This window comes from Babylonia areolata, chromosome 8, assembly GCF_041734735.1.
Source record: "Babylonia areolata isolate BAREFJ2019XMU chromosome 8, ASM4173473v1, whole genome shotgun sequence".
Classification (NCBI taxonomy): domain Eukaryota; kingdom Metazoa; phylum Mollusca; class Gastropoda; order Neogastropoda; family Buccinidae; genus Babylonia; species Babylonia areolata.
This window is the reverse complement of record NC_134883.1, coordinates 38,082,458-38,101,826: the sequence shown is the minus strand read 5'-3', so window position 1 is coordinate 38,101,826 and position 19,369 is coordinate 38,082,458. Positions and strand designations below refer to the sequence as shown.

Genomic DNA, 19,369 nt, shown 5'->3' with positions numbered 1-19,369 from the left:
GTGTGGCAGAACCGGGCTGAGTGGCGTGCGAGTAATGCTCATTGAAATGAAGCGGACGACAGGACAACAAACAAACAGAAGCAAATGAAACAAACAGGAAAACATGAAAAAGGAATTTTCGTTTCAGTTTGAGAAATTAATTTGCCAGACTGCAAGAAGAACTCCTCTTATTATCAGTAATAATCAAAACGTTTTTGTTGTTGTTGTTGTTGTGGGAGGTGGTGGGTTTTTTTTAATGTTTTTTTAAAAACTGAATTCTTTTAAACTTTATTTGATTATGAAACCTTCAGTTCCATGAATATTCGCAAATTTTCGTATATTCATGTTTGTGTTTTCATGACTGGAACTCAGTTATGGTCCTGTTCTGTGTGTGTGTGTGTGTGTGTGTGTGTGTGTGTGCAGTGTGTGGTTCAAGTATCGTTTCTACTGCGATCCTTATTACTACACCCACAAGTGTGACCTGTACTGCAAGAGTCGTGACGACAGTGAAGGCCACTACACATGCATCAAGGGTACTGGACAGAAGAAGTGCATGAGGGGTAAGTGTTGGGGTGGGAAGGGTGTATATGTGTGTATGTTAGTTTGTGAGTGTGTGTGTGTGTTGGGGGGGGGAGTCATTCTGTAATGTCATGGACTGTTGAAGTTGTCCTGTATCGGATCCCAGCTTTCCATGAAGATATTAAACACTAACAGCAAGTCAGTAGAATAAAAGACCACACACATGCGCGCGCGGGCGCGCGCGCTTGCCTACAACTCCAGCACTCCTCCAACCCTCACCATCAGACCAACCCTCACCACCACCAGTACTCCTCCAACCCTCACCATCAGACCAACACTCACCATCAGACCAAAACTCACCACCGCCAGTACTCCTCCAACCCTCACCATCAGACCAACCCTCACCATCACCAGTACTCCTCCAACCCTCACCATCAGACCAACACTCACCATCAGACCAACCCTCACCACCACCAGTACTCCTCCAACCCTCACCATCAGACCAACCCTCACCATCACCAGTACTCCTCCAACCCTCACCATCAGACCAACACTCACCATCAGACCAACCCTCACCACCACCAGTACTCCTCCAACCCTCACCATCAGACCAACACTCACCATCAGACCAACACTCACCATCACCAGTACTACTCCAACCCTCACCATCAGACCAACACTCACCATCAGACCAACCCTCACCATCAGACCAACACTCACCATCACCAGTACTACTCCAACCCTCACCATCAGACCAACACTCACCATCAGACCAACCCTCACCATCACCAGCACTCCTCCAACTCTCACCATCAGACCAACCCTCAACACCACCAGCACTCCTCCAACCCTCACCATCAGACCAACACTCACCATCAGACCAACACTCACCATCACCAGCACTCCTCCAACCCTCACCATCAGACCAACACTCACCATCAGACCAACACTCACCATCACCAGTACTCCTCCAACCCTCACCATCAGACCAACACTCACCATCACCAGTACTCCTCCAACCCTCGCCATCAGACCAACACTCACCATCAGACCAACACTCACCATCAGACCAACACTCACCATCCCTCACCATCAGACCAACCCTCACCATCAGACCAACACACCATCACCAGCACTCCTCCAACCCTCACCATCAGACCAACCCTCACCATCAGACCAACACTCACCACCGCCAGTACTACTCCAACACTCACCATCAGACCAACACTCACCATCACCAGTACTCCTCCAACCCTCACCATCAGACCAACCCTCACCATCAGACCAACACTCACCACCGCCAGTACTACTCCAACACTCACCATCAGACCAACACTCACCATCACCAGTACTCCTCCAACCCTCACCATCAGACCAACACTCACCATCAGACCAACCCTCACCATCAGACCAACACTCACCATCACCAGTACTCCTCCAACCCTCACCATCAGACCAATACTCACCATCAGACCAACACTCACCATCAGACCAACCCTCACCATCAGACCAACACTCACCACCGCCAGTACTACTCCAACACTCACCATCAGACCAACACTCACCATCACCAGTACTCCTCCAACCCTCACCATCAGACCAACCCTCACCATCAGACCAACACTCACCACCGCCAGTACTACTCCAACACTCACCATCAGACCAACACTCACCATCACCAGTACTCCTCCAACCCTCACCATCAGACCAACTCTCACCACCACCAGTACTCCTCCAACCCTCACCATCAGACCAACACTCACCATCACCAGTACTCCTCCAACCCTCACCATCAGACCAACACTCACCATCAGACCAACACTCACCATCACCAGCACTCCTCCATCCCTCACCATCAGACCAACACTCACCATCACCAGTACTACTCCAACCCTCACCATCAGACCAACCCTCACCATCAGACCAACCCTCACCATCAGACCAACACTCACCATCACCAGTACTACTCCAACCCTCACCATCAGACCAACCCTCACCATCAGACCAACACTCACCATCACCAGCACTCCTCCATCCCTCACCATCAGACCAACACTCACCTCACCATCAGACCAACACTCACCATCAGACCAACACTCACCACCACCACCAGTACTCCTCCAACCCTCACCATCAGACCAACACTCACCACCACCAGTACTCCTCCATCCCTCACCATCAGACCAACACTCACCATCACCACTCCTCCAACCCACACCATCAGACCAACACTCACCATCACCACTCCTCCAACCCTCACCATCAGACCAACACTCACCACCTCATCAACAATGGCGCGAAAGGTCACGACATGGCTACCGTGATTGCAACATGAGACAACTCCACAGAACACGGAACTACAGACGACACGGAGAGAGACAATTAGATCGTGGCAGAGGTCAAACCTGGCAAAGGTGCTGGGAAGATGACGACGTATATACCGGGACGATAATTACGAGCGCCGTCCTTACAATACTCCCTACCACTCTGGACGTCAGCGGTAGGAACGACAGGTCAGCCACGCCCCCTACAACGACGCTCGAAACAACATCAACAATGACTGGAAACGTGAACGTTCATACAACAGTTATTACTCCCAAGACGATTATGGCAGACGCAACAGCTACGGCAACGACTACAGTCAAAGTGGATACAATCAGTGATACATAATTATCATGAAGTGCAATAACAGTAACGAACAATGTACAATACTCCTGCAATTGAAATTATATCGTAGAGCTTATAAACGGCGACAGAGAAACAATGGTATTAAAATGAACAAATTTAGAGAAGTCTTGAACTGCAAAAGAAAATGCAAGCCGTGGGAATGAGATGCTATCGAAAGATCTTGGGCATATCGTATCTCGAACACATCACTAATGAGCAAGTTCGCCAGACCATCATTTAACCGGCATACTGGGCCATGTCGACCTACTGACCATCGTGAAGAAACAGAAACTGAAATGGTATGGTCGTACCACAAGATCAAACGCCTTGCCAAAGTCATCCTCCAGAAAAACAGTAGGAGGGAAGAGAAGAAGAGGCAGACAAAGAAAAATGGCCTGAAGAATGGACAGGGCTGACATTTGCTGAGACACAGTCACTCACACATGATCGTCCAGAATGGAGAAGGCCAGTGCACGAGTCAACATCGTGGTGCCCCGACGATTGCCCACGGAGGTAAGGGACCAAGGCAAGGCGCGATATGTGCCTTAACAAATCATGGCCTTTGTCGATAAACCCCTGTTGAAAGAGGAGTCCTACAAGGTTAAACGTTCAGTCCCACACTTTTCAATATTAACTCTCTGCAAGATCCAGGATCTCCCCAAATCGACAAGTCAAGCCCATCTCAAGTACTATGCTTACTATACGCTGATGATGTTATTCTGTCAACAACTAAAAATGGATTACAAACAGACAAAATGACTGTTGCAGTCAGTGGATAAAACAAAACAGGGACAAAACAAAGGTTGTCATATTCACCAAACATAATCCTCGGCGCTTCCACACTTTTTCAAGATTGCAGAAGATATCTTAAACACAACCGATCGATATAGATATCTTGGAATAATCTTCCGCAAAAGTGGAAGTTTTGAATTTTGCCCAGAATCATCTTACCAAACAAGCGACAGAAGCGGTCCATTCTATAAGGCGCTCAATTCAGGGCAAAAACATAAACGTAAAAACAATACTGAACTTGTTTGACCCTTGGATAACCCCTATCATGTCATATGGGGCAGAGCTGTGGTTTCCCTGTGTCGTAATACAAAGAGACACTCGGTTCTCACTAATAATAGTAATAGTAATAATAATAATAATAACTGCACATGTCATGGGCTCAAAGCGCCGTACATGAAACAACACACATACAATTATTGCATGATAACATACCTCTGCACATGAAAAAGCATCACATATATCTGTATCTATACACCAAGACAGTACTACCAATTGCAGGTATGAACGCAAACACACACGCGAGCGCGCGCAAAAATAATACCCTACACACGCACACACACACGCTCGCGCGCACACCCAGTTTGCACTCTAAAAGAAACTTGACTGTCAGTAGGCATACTTAAGCTTCTGGAGAAAGCAGAAAAACGAAAATAAATCTTAACATTCCACAATAATGTTTCTAAAGAATACAGATTTCAACCATATCTGATCTGCTCAAGAAAAACTGAGCATAGAACCACCGTCAGCCAATGGTGTAATTGTGACCCTGTGCAACTTCGACTAGCAAAATCCATATATGACTGTTTCAGAGAACACCTTAAATTAAGGTTGGTTCGTTTGTTGTTGCTTTTTACCATTTGTTGTTGTGTCGATGAACCTTTCATTTGCCGTTTTCGTGACAAATTCTGATTAAACGCTCCCAGTACACATAACACCCCGACACGTTCCAAGCAGAGTGCAGCCCAAGGCCCCACTTGTAACAGCCTGTGTGTTGTGTTGGCTGACACAGGGTGGACAGGAGAAAACTGCACCACGGACATTGACGAATGCCAGACAAGTGTGTGCTACCACAATGCCACGTGTAGCAACCAGCCTGGCTGGTACTCCTGTGACTGTCCGCAAGGCTACGCTGGTATGACGGACATGTCTGGTGTGGTGTAGTGTGGTGTGTGTGTGGTTTGTTGTGTGAATGTGAATGCGAAATATTTTATTCAGTTTTGGCCAAGGCCCCTTTCTGAAGCGGGCAATCATACAACAGTAAAACAAGTGCCCTTATAATTGGAGAAAAAACACGAAAAACGAAAACAAAACAAATGATAATGATAATTGATATTCATGTCATTGTTGTGAACATACGTAATCGTTCCAAAGCTTTGTAAACGTAAAACGCCAGATTAGATAGTACAATCTCGTTCCTGGTGGACATGAGCAAATTATCTTCAAAACGACATGGATTATGAAAATATTTGGGCTGAATGTATTTCATTCTTAAATCATACAGAGCAGGACAACAAAACATAAAATGAATTTCATCTTCCTTACAGTCATGACATCAACCCCAAAGTATTGAGTCAACTCTTCTATCACTGAATCTGTAACGATGACAAGCAATGTCTGAGACACAAAATCTTTGTTTTGTTAAAGCACATTTGATATATCTGTTCGTTGTAATTTCACCATATGGTTCTACACTATGGTTTGTTGTGTGGGAAGTGTGCTGTGTGTTTGGTGTTGCGTGTGTTTGTCGTGTTGTATGTTCACTCTCTCTCTCTCCCTTGTGTATGCATATGTACACGAAGGCACACACTCGTGCATGCACTTATGTACGTGTATGTCCATGTGGTCAGTTGAATCACATTTTCCCTGCTTTTCCCACCAGGGCAAAACTGCGATCTGGTGGACTCCATGTGTCACAGTTCCCCCTGTCAAAATGGGGGCACATGCACCGGTACCATGCAAGGGTACAACTGCACCTGCCCTGTGGAGTGGCAGGGTCAGAACTGTGAAACTCAGGTCAGATGTGTTACTATGGCAACATGAAACATAATTCATACATACGCTAGTGAGCGCCCATATTTCATTTACACACGCCCCCCCCCCCCCCCCCCCCACACACACACATATATATATATACACTCTCTCTCTCTCTCTCACACACACACACACACATGCACACACACACACACACACACACACACACACACACACACACACACAAACACACACTGTAGCTCAGATTTATTTTGTGCTTACCTGTGTTTGGTTCTTGTATGGTTTTCACGATGACCCAAACAGCAATGTACAGATTATTATGTGAAAAAATTCCAGACCTGCTCACGTATTAATTGCTTACAGTGGGGAAAAAGATCCATCGTCTCATTTCTGTTCATCACTTGTTCTCTGGACTGAAATACTGGCTGTTGTGTCTGTTACCTATTTAAGAATGGGGGTTTCTCACAAATGTAATTGTTTGTTGCTCAGGAAGTTAAATGTAGTCTAAGACTAAATCTTTCTGTGTTCCATGCAGTAGAATTCAGGTTGTTTGTGCCTCTTACAAAGAAAGTTTTATTTTCATACATGAAAAACAGCAACCATTCGCGGTTTCTGCACCAGAATAAATGTTTCCGATGAACCTCAACTAACAGGATGAAGTGTTGAGCAAACATATGAGAATTATGCAGCTGGTTGTCCCACTGTCAGGTGGACTTCTGCCAGTCCAGCCCCTGCCTGAATAATGCCACCTGCTACGCCACCCTGGGCAATTACACATGCGCATGCGCTCTGGGCTGGACTGGATATCACTGCATGACGGAAGTCCATGCCTGCGACAGCTCACCTTGTGAAAACGGGGGCTCCTGCACCAACCAGCCCCACGCAGAGTACTCGTGTACCTGTCCAGCAGACTATGAGGGAGAAGACTGCCAGACTCTGAAGAACCCGTGTGACCCTAACCCTTGCCACAACTCGGGGACGTGCGTCCAACTGACCTATGACACCTACAACTGCACATGCGTGTATGGCTGGGAGGGGGACAACTGCAGCGATTTCCTGGGTGAGCGGCTTGACCTTGTTTACTTTTGCTTATCTCTTTATTATTATCTTTTATTTGCTTTTTCTAAAGCTTTTATTTATTCATTGATATGTTTATTCTGCATTTATTTATTTATTTACTTAATGTGTCAGAACAATTGCAGTGTTCTCATTAGTCAAAATATGTTTCAGTAGTTGTAGTACCCGATGAAAAAGGAAAAAGAATATGATAGGTTAATTAAACAAAGTTGATATTGATGATGACAACGCTTAGAGAGAGAAGAAAGGCAAAGTTGATGATAATAACGGTGATAATAATGACACCAGTGACAATGACATTGATGTTGACGATGCTATCTGACACTCCAACGCTGTGCATGTGTTGCAGACACCACGGCAAACACACAGGCGCAAAGTGGAGGTGGTGATGAGGTCAGTGGCTGGAAATGATCAATGAATTAATTGATTTTGATTGATGAATTGATTTGACAAATGATGCACATAACATTATCCTCAAACTAATTCTACTACCAACGTTACCTCTACTGCGATGTAGATAATTGAAGAAAGATAATTTTGATACAAAAATTTAATGCATAAAAAAATATTGTATGTGTAGATGCAACACTGACTTGTAACTAGAGAGAAGGAGAATAATTGTAATTTAGGGCTTGCATATGTGGAGAGAGAGAGCGAGGGGTGGTGGGGGGGAGTGTATGAGAAAAGCCTGAATACAAAGAATCGTCAGTTTCACAAAGACAGTTTATAAAATATTTTACATATATATTCCACTGTTAGAAGAGCTGTTATATCACAGAGAAAGTGGGAGCTCAAAAGATATAGAAAAACAGAGAGAAACACAGACACACAGACGCGCGCGCGCACACACACACACACACACACAGACGCGCGCGCGCGCACACACACACACACACACACACAGAGGGAATGATAGTGGTGATGAAGAGAAAAGTGGAGTTGGCTATAAGGAAGCAGATTGAGCACAGAGAGAGAGAGAGAGAGAGAGATGGGGATTGAGAGGAAGGGACATAATGCCTGATTGCCAACAGTTCCTTACCAGCTGTTGACTTTGATGACAGGAGGTCGACTGGCTGCCCATTGTTCTGGCCATCATCTCAGCCATCGTCATCGTCGCAGTCGTCGTCATTCTCTTCTACTTCAGACGGCGGAGGTAAGATGATTACTGTGACGGTGACACTGATATGATGATAATATGACGCCGTTCTTTCTCTGTTTCTGGACCTTGCGATTGGAATGAACTTCCTTTTTTGCTTCGTCAAGTCTCCACACTCAGCTCTTTCAAGTCTGGCCTTAAAACCCACCTCTTCCTAAAATAGCCTCCCTTGCCTGCCCTTGTCTTTAGTTTCTACAGTTTTATGCATGCGTGTGAATGACTGGTGCGAAAGCGCTTTGATTTGTCTCTGCACAAGATCCAGCGCTACATAAATACCATTATTATTATTATTATTATGACGATCATCATGACTGTAATATACAGATATATAGACATATATATAATGATATATGCTGACCTTAGCAGCAAACATTTTTGTACACACATACAAATGAACTTGCAGGTATTTGAAATCAATGTATTTTGTGTTTCTTTATTTTTAGCTGATTCTGTCTGTGCCCTTGTGTCTTATGCTGTTTGCTTGGTGTGTGTGTGTGTGTGTGTGTGTGTGTGTGTGTGTGTGTGTGTGTGCATGTACAAGCGTGTGCATGAATGCACCTCTGTGTGTTTGTTTACCTTTTTATAATGTAAGGGTATCCTAGTACGTTGAATGAACCTTCAAACTAGTGTATGTGCATTTAACACTCCCTCACCCTTCATTATTAATGAAAAATGATTGTTTTTACCCTTTAGACCAGACTTAGGACGTGTATTTTAAACACGCCACCGCCTCACTCTCCCCACATGGAACAGTTCATCGTCATGGTGATAAATCCTCCAGTCAGGGGTAAACAGAAGCCTAATCCCTGTTCCCCCAAACTGCAGGCTGCAGAAGAAGGCAGACCAGGAGCTGCGGGGAGACGTGTTGCATGTGGCAGGGTCAGACAACTTGGCCTTCCGCAACGCGCTGTACGACCAGACCAACAGAGCCAACTCTGTCCTGGAGGCTCGTGGCAACCGCCCGCCGCTGCCTGTGCCCTCACCACCCCCACCTCCCTCCTCGGCGTGTGCCACGGAGGACGTGTTCAACTTCACCAAGCCCAAGGTGGTGGACGACGAGGAGGAGCTGGGGGCGGTAGGGGGGAGTAACCCGTACCAGGTGAATTGGGTGAGGGTGTGGATGTGGGTGTAGGTGTGCGTGTGGAGGAGACTTGTTTTGATGAGAGGTTACGTCGGGTAGGGGCGTGGGGGGGGGGCGGGTGTCGGGGGGCGTAGGTTTGTGGCGGTGGCACACACACACACACACACACACACACACACACACACGTGAGACACAGAGAAAGGGGGAAATACTGAGAAACAGATAGGGGGAGAGAAATGAAAATTTTCTGAAAGAGAGAGCATAGCAGTTAAAGTAACTGAAAATAAAAACAAAAACACCAACCCCCCCAAACTGTCTGTCTCCCCAGGACATTGATGGCTACCAGCCTGCAGGCAAGTACGTGGACATGGGGAAAGGCCAAGGGAAGGAGGTGGGTTCAAACCCCTTTGGATTCCTGGACACGCGCACCCTAGCGGGAGGTGGTGCCCCATACAACAACACCCCCGAGACCCACGCCACCAACCACTACGCCGACTTTGAGGACCTCAGGCGTCGGTCAGTGGCCCTCAGAGAGGCGCCAGGTACGCTGGATGTAGACTGACTTGTCTGCTCGGTTGTTCGGGTGTTCGGTTATTTTTTTTGTGGGTAAAGGGTGGAGATTTTTCCGATCTCCCAGGTCAACAGATGTGCAGACCTGCTAGTGCCTGAACCCCCTTTGTGTGCATACACGCACAGAAGATTGAATACGCACGTTAAAGATCCCGTAATCCATGTCAGTGTTCGGTGGGTTATGGAACCAAGAACATACCCGGCGCGCAACTTTTAACCCAGGAACGAAATAAGCCAGAAACCAGAGCAAATATTACGCTTCTTGTACACTCACAAGGCATCATAACGGATAAATCACAAAAACTGCAACGGAAATGCATACAAACCTACCTCAGCAAGTGGTATTCTTCTCATACACAGCAAAGCACCATGATAGTGATGAAGACAGGAATGAAACAATCCTATCAATTCATTCTTTCATCCCCTTCATTCATGCAGGATACGCCAACACCCCAGATTGCCTGGAACTGACGGAGGATGCCGAGGTTAACCACTACCAGGACCTCGATGACGTGCTGCTGGATATCCAGACCTCCAACCCTGACCCCGCCCTCATCATCAACTTCCCTCCCACTGTCCCCACCGCCTCTCACTACGACAATCCCCGCTCCCTTTCCTCGGACGTCACACCCGCCGGAAATGACGGAACCACATCCGGAAACGACGTCACGTCTACCGGATATGACATCCCGCCCACCAGAAATGACCCCATGACCCCAGAAATCTCGGCAGGGGACGGTTACATGGCCATGGAGGGGACGTCATGGGAGGCAGAGCTGGAGAGGCTGGAGTCTTCGGATGAGGACGAAGAGGAGGAAGTGGTAAATCAGGAGGACATCGAGAGGCTGAAGCAGGAGGTGATCCACTCTGTGTGTTGATCAGCGAAGATTCTGATGTCTTGGAGAGAAGAAGTCCAGTCTTGGAGTCGAATTAAATCAGTGTTTCTTCGGGGTTTGTTTTTTTTCATATAGCCGTGGTAAACCTCCAGAGGACACCTTGGGGCTGGGTTTCCCACATGGTAAAACATGAAGACAGAAGTAATTCACTTGAGGGAAAGTTCCTTCACCTGTCAGTTTCATAATCATTAGGCAAACGACATTCGCAACCCAAGATTGCTAAAGGTATTATGTTGTGTCTTATTCATCGTCAGTTTCGTGCAGAGCCCAGCTGAATCGATCTTGGGTGGTCAAGTGGGCTATAGCCTCTCCATCTTACACACACACACACACACACACACACACACACACACACACACACACACACGCCTGCACATGTGACTAACCACTCGTATGCGTGCAAGTGCACACATACATGCTCGCTTTAGGCAGGTGACAATTCTATTTATTATCATGGACGCCACAGCACAGGAATTATTGAATAACCTTTTTCATAACCACTGTTATAAAACAAACATAGCCTTATGAACTATCATCTAAAAAAAACCGATTGCTTTAGAGATTCATCATTGCACGGACTAACTGAACAGTTATTTCATCTAAAGCCTGGAATTACGCCCAAAAGATAAAGCATCTGCGTTGTTCAATTAAGCAATACAGAACATTTTTTAGATCAATGAATTTTGATGCAGTCACCAGTTGAGTTGATATGTTCTGTCTGGTGGATTCGGTAACATTATCTCAGTGCTCGCAAGTTGAAGAGTAAATCATGTAGGAAGAACATTTTTGTGTAATCGGACACACAAGAAAGATACATTGCAGGTTTGGGTTTTATCAAACATATATTAACATGTTTAATTCCTAGTGATAGAATTAGAATTGTGCATTCCAAATGATTCCTTGTTATTTGGGATTTGTATTTTTCAGGAACGTTGCAACCACATTTGAGATTAGACCGGGATCACATAAGATTGACTCCGGCTTATGTGCGTTCACAGTGCGGTAACACTCAATTACGTGGCCCCAGTCTTCTCATCTGAGTTCACAATTCTAGCAGATAAATTTGATGGGCTAGAGTCGGTCATGTGAAATTACCTTTTTTTAAACTGATTGGGTCTGGACCCCACGCCTCGCGTGGCGGTGTTACGTTGTCCTGAAAGGTTAACCACAACACCATACGGCGACAGGTTAGTTGCAATAAGCGATATAAAAAAAAAAAGTTACCGTAAACGGTCATTACTGTAAATTTGTAAAAACGCTTAATGTTGGGTGAATATAGTCTCATTTCTGTTGGGTTTGTTTTTGTTATTCATATGTTATAACATATCACTATGCTGTACAGTATTAAAAACATCTTTGTCAGTGAGCTTTCTTTAATGTTTGAATGGAAAACATGGCCTGTCTGTTGCAGATTCCCAGATAGACTATAGTGTCATTGCTTGATCGTGTATAGTATACAATATGTAAACGATCTGCAAGGAATGTATGTGTTCATATTAACTGTTTTTGTATGTAGGTGCGTGTGTGCAAACTTGTAGTTGTAATATATATATATATATATATATATATATATATATATATATATATATATATATATATAAAGACCCAGATTCTGTGACCTTTCATACCCTGCTCTCGTGGTGTCCTCAGTTTCGATCCACCTCACTTCCGTGCTGGGATGAGTTCTGTCAAGGTCTTTGGCGTCGGCAGATTGATGGGGGAATGTCGCTGGAGGGACGTGTTTCTGTCTCCACTCTAAGGTGTGTGTTTGTGGGGAGAGGGGGGGCGTGGGGAGGACGCTCACTCACCTGGCTTCGCGATTTAGCCATTACTGTCGTCAGTAGGGGGCATAGTAGGTGGTTTCCTAAGTATGTTGAATCAGAACAGGCACTACAAAACACCACCGAACTGACTCAGCAGCAGCGCTGATTGTATGGCCTCGTGGCGACCCAACATCGATAATTCCTGTGGACTGCTGTTGCTTGGACTGCGACAGACGAACCTGGGTGTGGCTGTTTATGGCAGACTCGCAATGAGCGGCGTCGGAGTAATGCCACTAAAATTGTGCAGATAGTGGGATGGCAAAAAAGTTTTTGTGGATGGGTAGATGTGTGTGAAAGGAAAAATACCGAATGTCTTTCAGTGTGTTTCATCTTGATCGTTTTCATCAAGAAAAAAAATCAATCATACATTGAAATATAAAAGAGGTATCCGGATCAGGATAGATACGTCACAGGGTCCAATATGGCCAACGTCGCAACTGACTTGGGAGATCGTATGCAAAACAAACAAAACAACAAATCAAAAACCACTCTGCTGTTAATGATGGAAAACAGTAGCTGGCGGGGAACTTTTGATAGCCGCCTTGAATGGTGCGGTTGTCCCTGCACTCACAGCTCCTTCCTCCAGCTGATTCCAGAGTTCTTTAGCTGGTCTGTCCTGCAGAATGGAGTGATAAAGCCCTTGCTGTTACTATATTGTCTGTGTCATGATCTTGATATGAAGTAGGTATGGATCATCTGTCCTGGTGGTGAGGCTGGTGTTTGGTTGTTAACAATCTTAAACATTGTAATTGCTCTTCCGTTCAATCCTAGTATGTTGCGAAAGTATTATTGAAGTGAAAAAAAAAAAGATGAATGAAGAAACGAAAATATTTTCCAAGACCCGGTTTCATTTAGTTTTACGTTTGTTTGTTTATTTGTTGTTGGTGTTTGAGTGTGTGTGGGTTTTTTTCTTTCATGATAAAGGTTTTTTGTTGTGTTTTCTCATTGATCGAATTTATGAGAAGACCATGTTGTGCTACTATGAGGTGCGGATATTGTGTTCGCTGTAATTACGAAGCGATAGCAACTGGACCAGAACATGTATATATATATATATATATATATATATATATATATATATATATATATATATATATATATATATATATATAATATGTATATATATATATATAGAGAGAGAGAGAGAGAAAGAGAGATCTGTGTGTATGTGTGTGTGTGTGAACTATTTTGAAAGGCTTTCTTATAATTATCTAGCAAGAGGTGTGTATATGAGTGTACATAACCAAAACCACCAAAACTTTAGAAACACTGTTTTAATTGTACATACTACACAGCGACCCAGTGGTGCAGACACCGGCAGTGGGCTGGATTCCTGTCTTGTCCACTACTTCAGTCCGCCCATACGGAGAATTTGAAAGTAGCTGCAGTTAACAGCCTCCTCTGGTAAAGCACCTCCCTTGTGTTTACGGAAGCAGCATCTTCTTTTCCGGCAGCCCCCTTTGTTCCCTTGGTTCCTACATTTGCGTTTTCTCCTTTTCCTTTCAGTGACTCCTTGGGTTTGTGTGTAATCATGTTTTCAAACAGGATAGAAGACAGCATCGATCGTTTGGGCGATTGGGTTAAAAGTTAGCCCAGATTGAACTTGATGGTTACACACGCAGTCCTCATACTCCAGACACTGCCAACACCACTACTTCGGCTCTACCACCTCACCACATAGGTTGGTCTGCATATTCATAATGCCTCCTACACCGCCTACGAAACAGCCTTGAACGTCATACTTCCTAGACTTAAACGCCATATGGCGCAAGTGAGAAAACCCATACTGTACGCCATTCCCATCCCTTCTTATCATTTGAAAGGCTCTGAAGACGCTGTCCTGGTTCTCATTACACTGTGTTGATCAGCACAGCCGTGGTCCAAATGCAGCTACGGGTGGGAGTTCTGTATGCCCACACCAACAGCATTTCGTGATACATTACATCCATTCTCCAAGTCCCTTCATACCTGGTGCCTAGGGTCGCCAGTCTGCCCACTGGAATCGCAGGCGTTCAAGGTGCGAACCACGCTAGTCGGATTCTATCAGTCCCGTGAGCGGAACACTCCACGAAACACTGTTAATCATCTCCCTTGCATCTGGTCGATGATTAGCAAGGGCCATTCTGCTGGTGCCTTTGCTCATGACATATCTTCTAGCAGGACACCACCCTTTCCCTCTGATTTCACCCTGACTTCTCGACCTAAATACAATCCCCAGAAGTCACTTCCCAGCAGTCCTCATTCAGCCGGTCTCCACCCTCGTCACGGGCAGCATGCACTGGTTTCTCTGCCTTGTCAGGTTCCTTCATATCTCCCTAAAGAGACTGCAGTCTTCCGATCATCCAAACGATACACATTTTCCCCTTGCAACCCTCATTATACAACATGAGCAGCCCTGTCTGTCTCGAAGGGTACTGCTTGCTATTAAAGCCTCATACGCTAACGTCGGATTGCAAGTGGGGGACCCTGATCATTTCCTAGCAGGCCATTGCCGTGTCTTGAAAGTAGAAAAAGGTGAATCCTCCGCCTTGCCGTGCTACTCTGCACCAGTGAGTCACGGAATAGATCCCCCCGCCCCCAACCCCCCTAAAATCAATTTAAATCTAGCATACTTATCGTGACCCACATTATAAATATACCCTCCGTCTCTGTGCTTTATTCACTCTCACATTTGCCTCGAATCTTGCCCTTTTTGTTTGCTTGTTGTTTTTGTTTTGGAAACAGAAACGTTTATCTGGTTTACCAGACTGCATCGGAGGATTTAACACAATTTTAACTTGTGTGTGTTTGTATGCGTGCGTGTGTGTATGTGTGTGTGTGCCACTGTGTGTGTACCTGTGTGTCTGCCTGTGTGTCTGTCTGTTTCTGTTTGTGAGCGCGCACACCAAACACGTTTTTCATTGAGTATTAACCAGTATGAATAATCATGTGTCTTAATGTCTGTGGGGATGTTTTAGTATTTACTGTAAAGTACACATAGTTTTATTGGACGTTACTTCTTTAAGAACGGGGGACAATGAAGACATAGATGTGTAACATAGATGTGTAACATACTTAAGGTTTCACACAACAATTATTTTCTTCGAAACAGCTTTAGTCATGTAGTTGGCTACAGCTTTGAACTTGTTGGAAGACGGGCCCGCCCGCTCTCAGCCAATCAAACGCCTCTAAAAGCTATAAGCGCTGAATCATTCCTTTGGCCAAGGCTCTCCACGCCATTTTGTCAGGTTTACGCTCTGTCTCGTCTTACGCTTTTTTCGGCTATTAAGCGTATCCTTTTGGCCTTATTTTGTTGCATGCGGCTTGTGTTTATTGTATTCTTACATTCTGTGTACTCGATTCGACTCGGCACCCTCGATTCGTTCGTTTTTTTCTGCCTCTAAGTCGATCCTGTCTTTCCTTTCTCTGTTGGGGGTTGGATTTTCGCTGGGTGCCTAAGCGCGGGTTCCATGCCTCATGTGCCATACCACGAAGGCAGGGATCATGATGCTGGGATTGAGACTCGGCAAGAGACTCTCCCAGGCCCGGAGCTCGTGATTCCTCCCGATACGGACCGCGGCGATGCGTCGTTAGACGCTGATCGCGGAGGCGACTTTCGTACCAGTAAAACGGTCATGAAGGGGACCGGGGGGGAAAGAGGTACGAGCGTCGCCTCCCGAGGTGTCCCAGCGCGAGGCGGGGAGAAGGGGGAATGGCAAGTCCTCTCCGGGCTGTGGGGACTCGCAGCTAGGCGCGAACTCCCAAGGGGAGGCCGCGCCCGGCCATTACCCGGGTCCCCACTCGGAGACGGCCCTCACGGGCCCCATTGTTGTTCCCCCTCCTCCCTTCTCTGTCAACCCCCCTCCCCCACCTCCTTTTGGGGCGGAGAAAAATTTGGTTCCGGGGGTGGATCTCTACTTTGCCCACCCCGGGCCAAGCCACCCCAGTCTCCCCACGGGAGGGGATTCGGGGGGCGCGTGGCAACCTGCTCTGTCTTCCCGCTATCCGGCCGGTCTCCCTTGCTGGGGGAGGCCCGCGCGTGTCAGGCGGTTCCGGGCAGTCAGCCCGCTCGTCTTCGGGCGGGACTGACACCCAAGTCGGACCTGACCTCCCTCCGACTTGGCCAGGTTGTTCCCTTCATGTAGGTCAACGCGCCAGTGACCCTTGGGGTTCGGGTCACAGTATGGCTGGTGCCCACAGGTGGTTACCCCCATTCTACCCGTACTGGGGCGCACCTAGGGTGCACGCTGGGTTGCCGGGAGCACCAAGGGCCAGCCCCTTGTCCGCTCCCCACCGGACCCAACCCAGCACATCTCACAGGGTGACACACACAGCCCCGACAAGTGGGATCGACTTCTTGTCGGTCAGGTCGAGCCCCTCGACCAATATTGCCACTCTGTCCACAAATTGGGCCTCTGTCAACCCACAGGTGACCTCCACGGTCACAACGGCCTCCTTGTCAGGACCGACGGCTGCTCAGGGGCCCTACTCGGCCCGGCGGAGCCTGCGGTTCCCACCTGCCCAGCCCTCGGTCCTACAGTGAGATGAGTGGGTGTTTGTCCCCTCACAGCACTCGTGGGTCCCTCTTGCATCCAGGGATGCCCTCTCTGAAAAGGTGTGGCACCCACCATCCCAAGCATGGTTGGACCTACGGTCCACACGCTCCCCACCCGCTTCAGGTGTCAAGGACATAACAGTGGCGGCCATGGTCCCGGCTCGGGATCGTCCCAGCTCATCCCGCTGGGCTGACCACAGCTCACAGGACGCCCCAGTGGGTACATCCACTTGGGATGGCACCCAGCAGGGGATGGACTGCGAACAAGAGTGGGAGCCCCTGTCTTCGGATGAGGATGAACAAGCAGATGAGCACTCTTCGCCCACATCCCAGGGGGGGGACAGATTGAGCCCGCGCCTCACTAGGGACCAGCCTGAACCAAACTCGGACTTTGCCGAGCTGGAACTGACCCTCCCCAATAGGGTCACGTATGCCGAATCAGTCCCTCAGGCTACTTTGTTACCCTTGACCCTCCTTTCGCCATGTGACTAACTCCAGAAGCACAAGGCAACTCAGAGTGCCAGAAATGGTGCAGGTATGGCTTAATAAGCCAGCCCGCACTGTCAGGGGTGCTGCTTCCATCCCTCCTCCAGGCAGGGAGTCCCTCTCTGCCCCGGGTGCCTTTTCCCCGGGAAAGTTCCTTAAGATTCCTCCAAGGGAGGGGTGTGGTCCTGGTACACACAGGACCACCCTGCCTACAGCGGAGCAGAGCCCTCCGCACAGGACAGGATGTTGGTCTCACAGCGCACCACCTTCCCCACTTCAGCTACCCTATCCTTTAAAACGTTAGCAGAGTGGGACAAATTGGCCCGCCGCTGCCTCCTCGAGGTTTCCACGGCGTACACCTTCGACGCGTTCCTCCACAGGGCCAAGGAGCTGTGGGAACAGTGTCCGGTTAATCAGGACACGGGGTCTCCTTCCTCTGTCCCGCCTGGCCTCTTCACCGACCAGAGGTTACACGCTTTTGGCAATAGGGTAGCATCTGGTCTCACGGCAGCTGCAGACACAGCTACCAGCCTTCACTTCAATACTGTGCTAGCGCGGCGTGATGCCATTCTCAGCCTCTCTAACATTCCTGTGGAGGAGAGGGCTGCCCTGCGGTCCATCCCAGCACAGCAGCACTCCCTCTTCGGCCAGTTCCCGCCCCATTTTGTCAGCCACAGGGCAGAGACAAACAGGGAGGTGGCCTCATATTTGGCCCACACCTCTCATGGGCTCCAGGGTTCTATGCCATTGAAGAGACCGGCCACCAGGGCCCCTCTATATACCACGCCGCCTAAGTCAAAGCAGCGTGTGCAGAATCAGTGGCAGAGGAATAAACCACCTTATGTCCGTCCAAGCCGACCGGCCATGCCCAAGGCCAGAAGGCAGCACCCCCAATGACTGGGCCCCGATTCAGCACCGCCAGTCGTTCAGCCCCTCCAAGTAGGAAACTTGTCCCGGCATGCACATCAGTGGCGTGCTCTGGGACTCAACGACGGGATTATGTCGGTGCTAGAGTCGGGGTACAGGCTGTCTTGGGTGGAGGATCGCCCCCCTCTAAGATCCACTCCTCCTCCTTAGGTGCCCAGCTCGACGGAGCAGGAGAGCGTCCTAGAAAAAGAGATATCGCACCCACTCCTCATGGGGCTATATCTCAACTCTCGGACCCGGGCCCCGGTTTTTACGGCTGGTTGTTGGTGATTCCAAAGGTCTTGGGAGGGTGGAGACCAGTTTTGGACTTGTCCCCCCTCAACAAATTCCTCCCCAAATTCAAATTAAAGATGGACACACAGGCACAGATTCGGGAGACCATCCAACAAGGTGATTGGCCTACCTCTATCGATCTGGAAGTTCATATACTCATCCATTCGGCATCCCATCGGTACCTGAGGTTCGTGTGGAGGGACAAGGGGTTCCAGTTCCCGGCCCTCCCATTTGGTCTGTCCCTTGCACCTTTCCTGTCTACCAAGGTGGTGCGGGAATTAGTGTCCATCGTCCGCTCGGAATCCTTTTGTCTCTGTGTGTACCTGGACGACTGGCACGCCCAGTCGCAGGCCCTGTGCCTGAGTCATACGGCCAGACTTCTAGACCTTTGCTCCCAACTGGGCTTCCTCTATCGATTTGTTGAGGGGGGACAAGTCCAAAACTGGTCTCCACCCTCCCAAGACCTTTGGAATCACCAACAACCAGCCGTAAAAACCGGGGCCCGGAAGATCATGTGGGAACTGTCAGCATTGGAGGCAGAGTCATCACCAACCTGCGCTTTGCTGATGATATTGATGGCCTGGCAGGAGAAGAGAA

The 19,369-nt window shown here is 47.8% G+C and overlaps 1 protein-coding gene across 5 annotated transcripts in view; it reads left to right on the top strand.

Annotated features, from left to right (window-relative positions):
• LOC143284776 (uncharacterized) overlaps positions 1-13,596 on the top strand; it is a 53,776-nt gene extending 40,180 nt beyond the window's left edge. For 4 of the 5 annotated variants that reach the window (XM_076591768.1, XM_076591770.1, XM_076591772.1 and 1 more), the window contains 9 exons: positions 403-539; positions 4,967-5,089; positions 5,837-5,970; positions 6,658-7,009; positions 7,376-7,419; positions 8,088-8,179; positions 9,008-9,290; positions 9,592-9,805; positions 10,272-13,596. In XM_076591768.1, coding sequence (XP_076447883.1) covers positions 403-539; positions 4,967-5,089; positions 5,837-5,970; positions 6,658-7,009; positions 7,376-7,419; positions 8,088-8,179; positions 9,008-9,290; positions 9,592-9,805; positions 10,272-10,711 — 1,819 coding nt within the window. In that variant the 3' untranslated portion in view covers positions 10,712-13,596. The remainder of the gene's footprint in view (positions 1-402; positions 540-4,966; positions 5,090-5,836; positions 5,971-6,657; positions 7,010-7,375; positions 7,420-8,087; positions 8,180-9,007; positions 9,291-9,591; positions 9,806-10,271) is intronic. The other variant, XM_076591769.1, reaches the window with a different exon arrangement.
• The last annotated feature ends 5,773 nt before the right edge of the window (positions 13,597-19,369 follow it).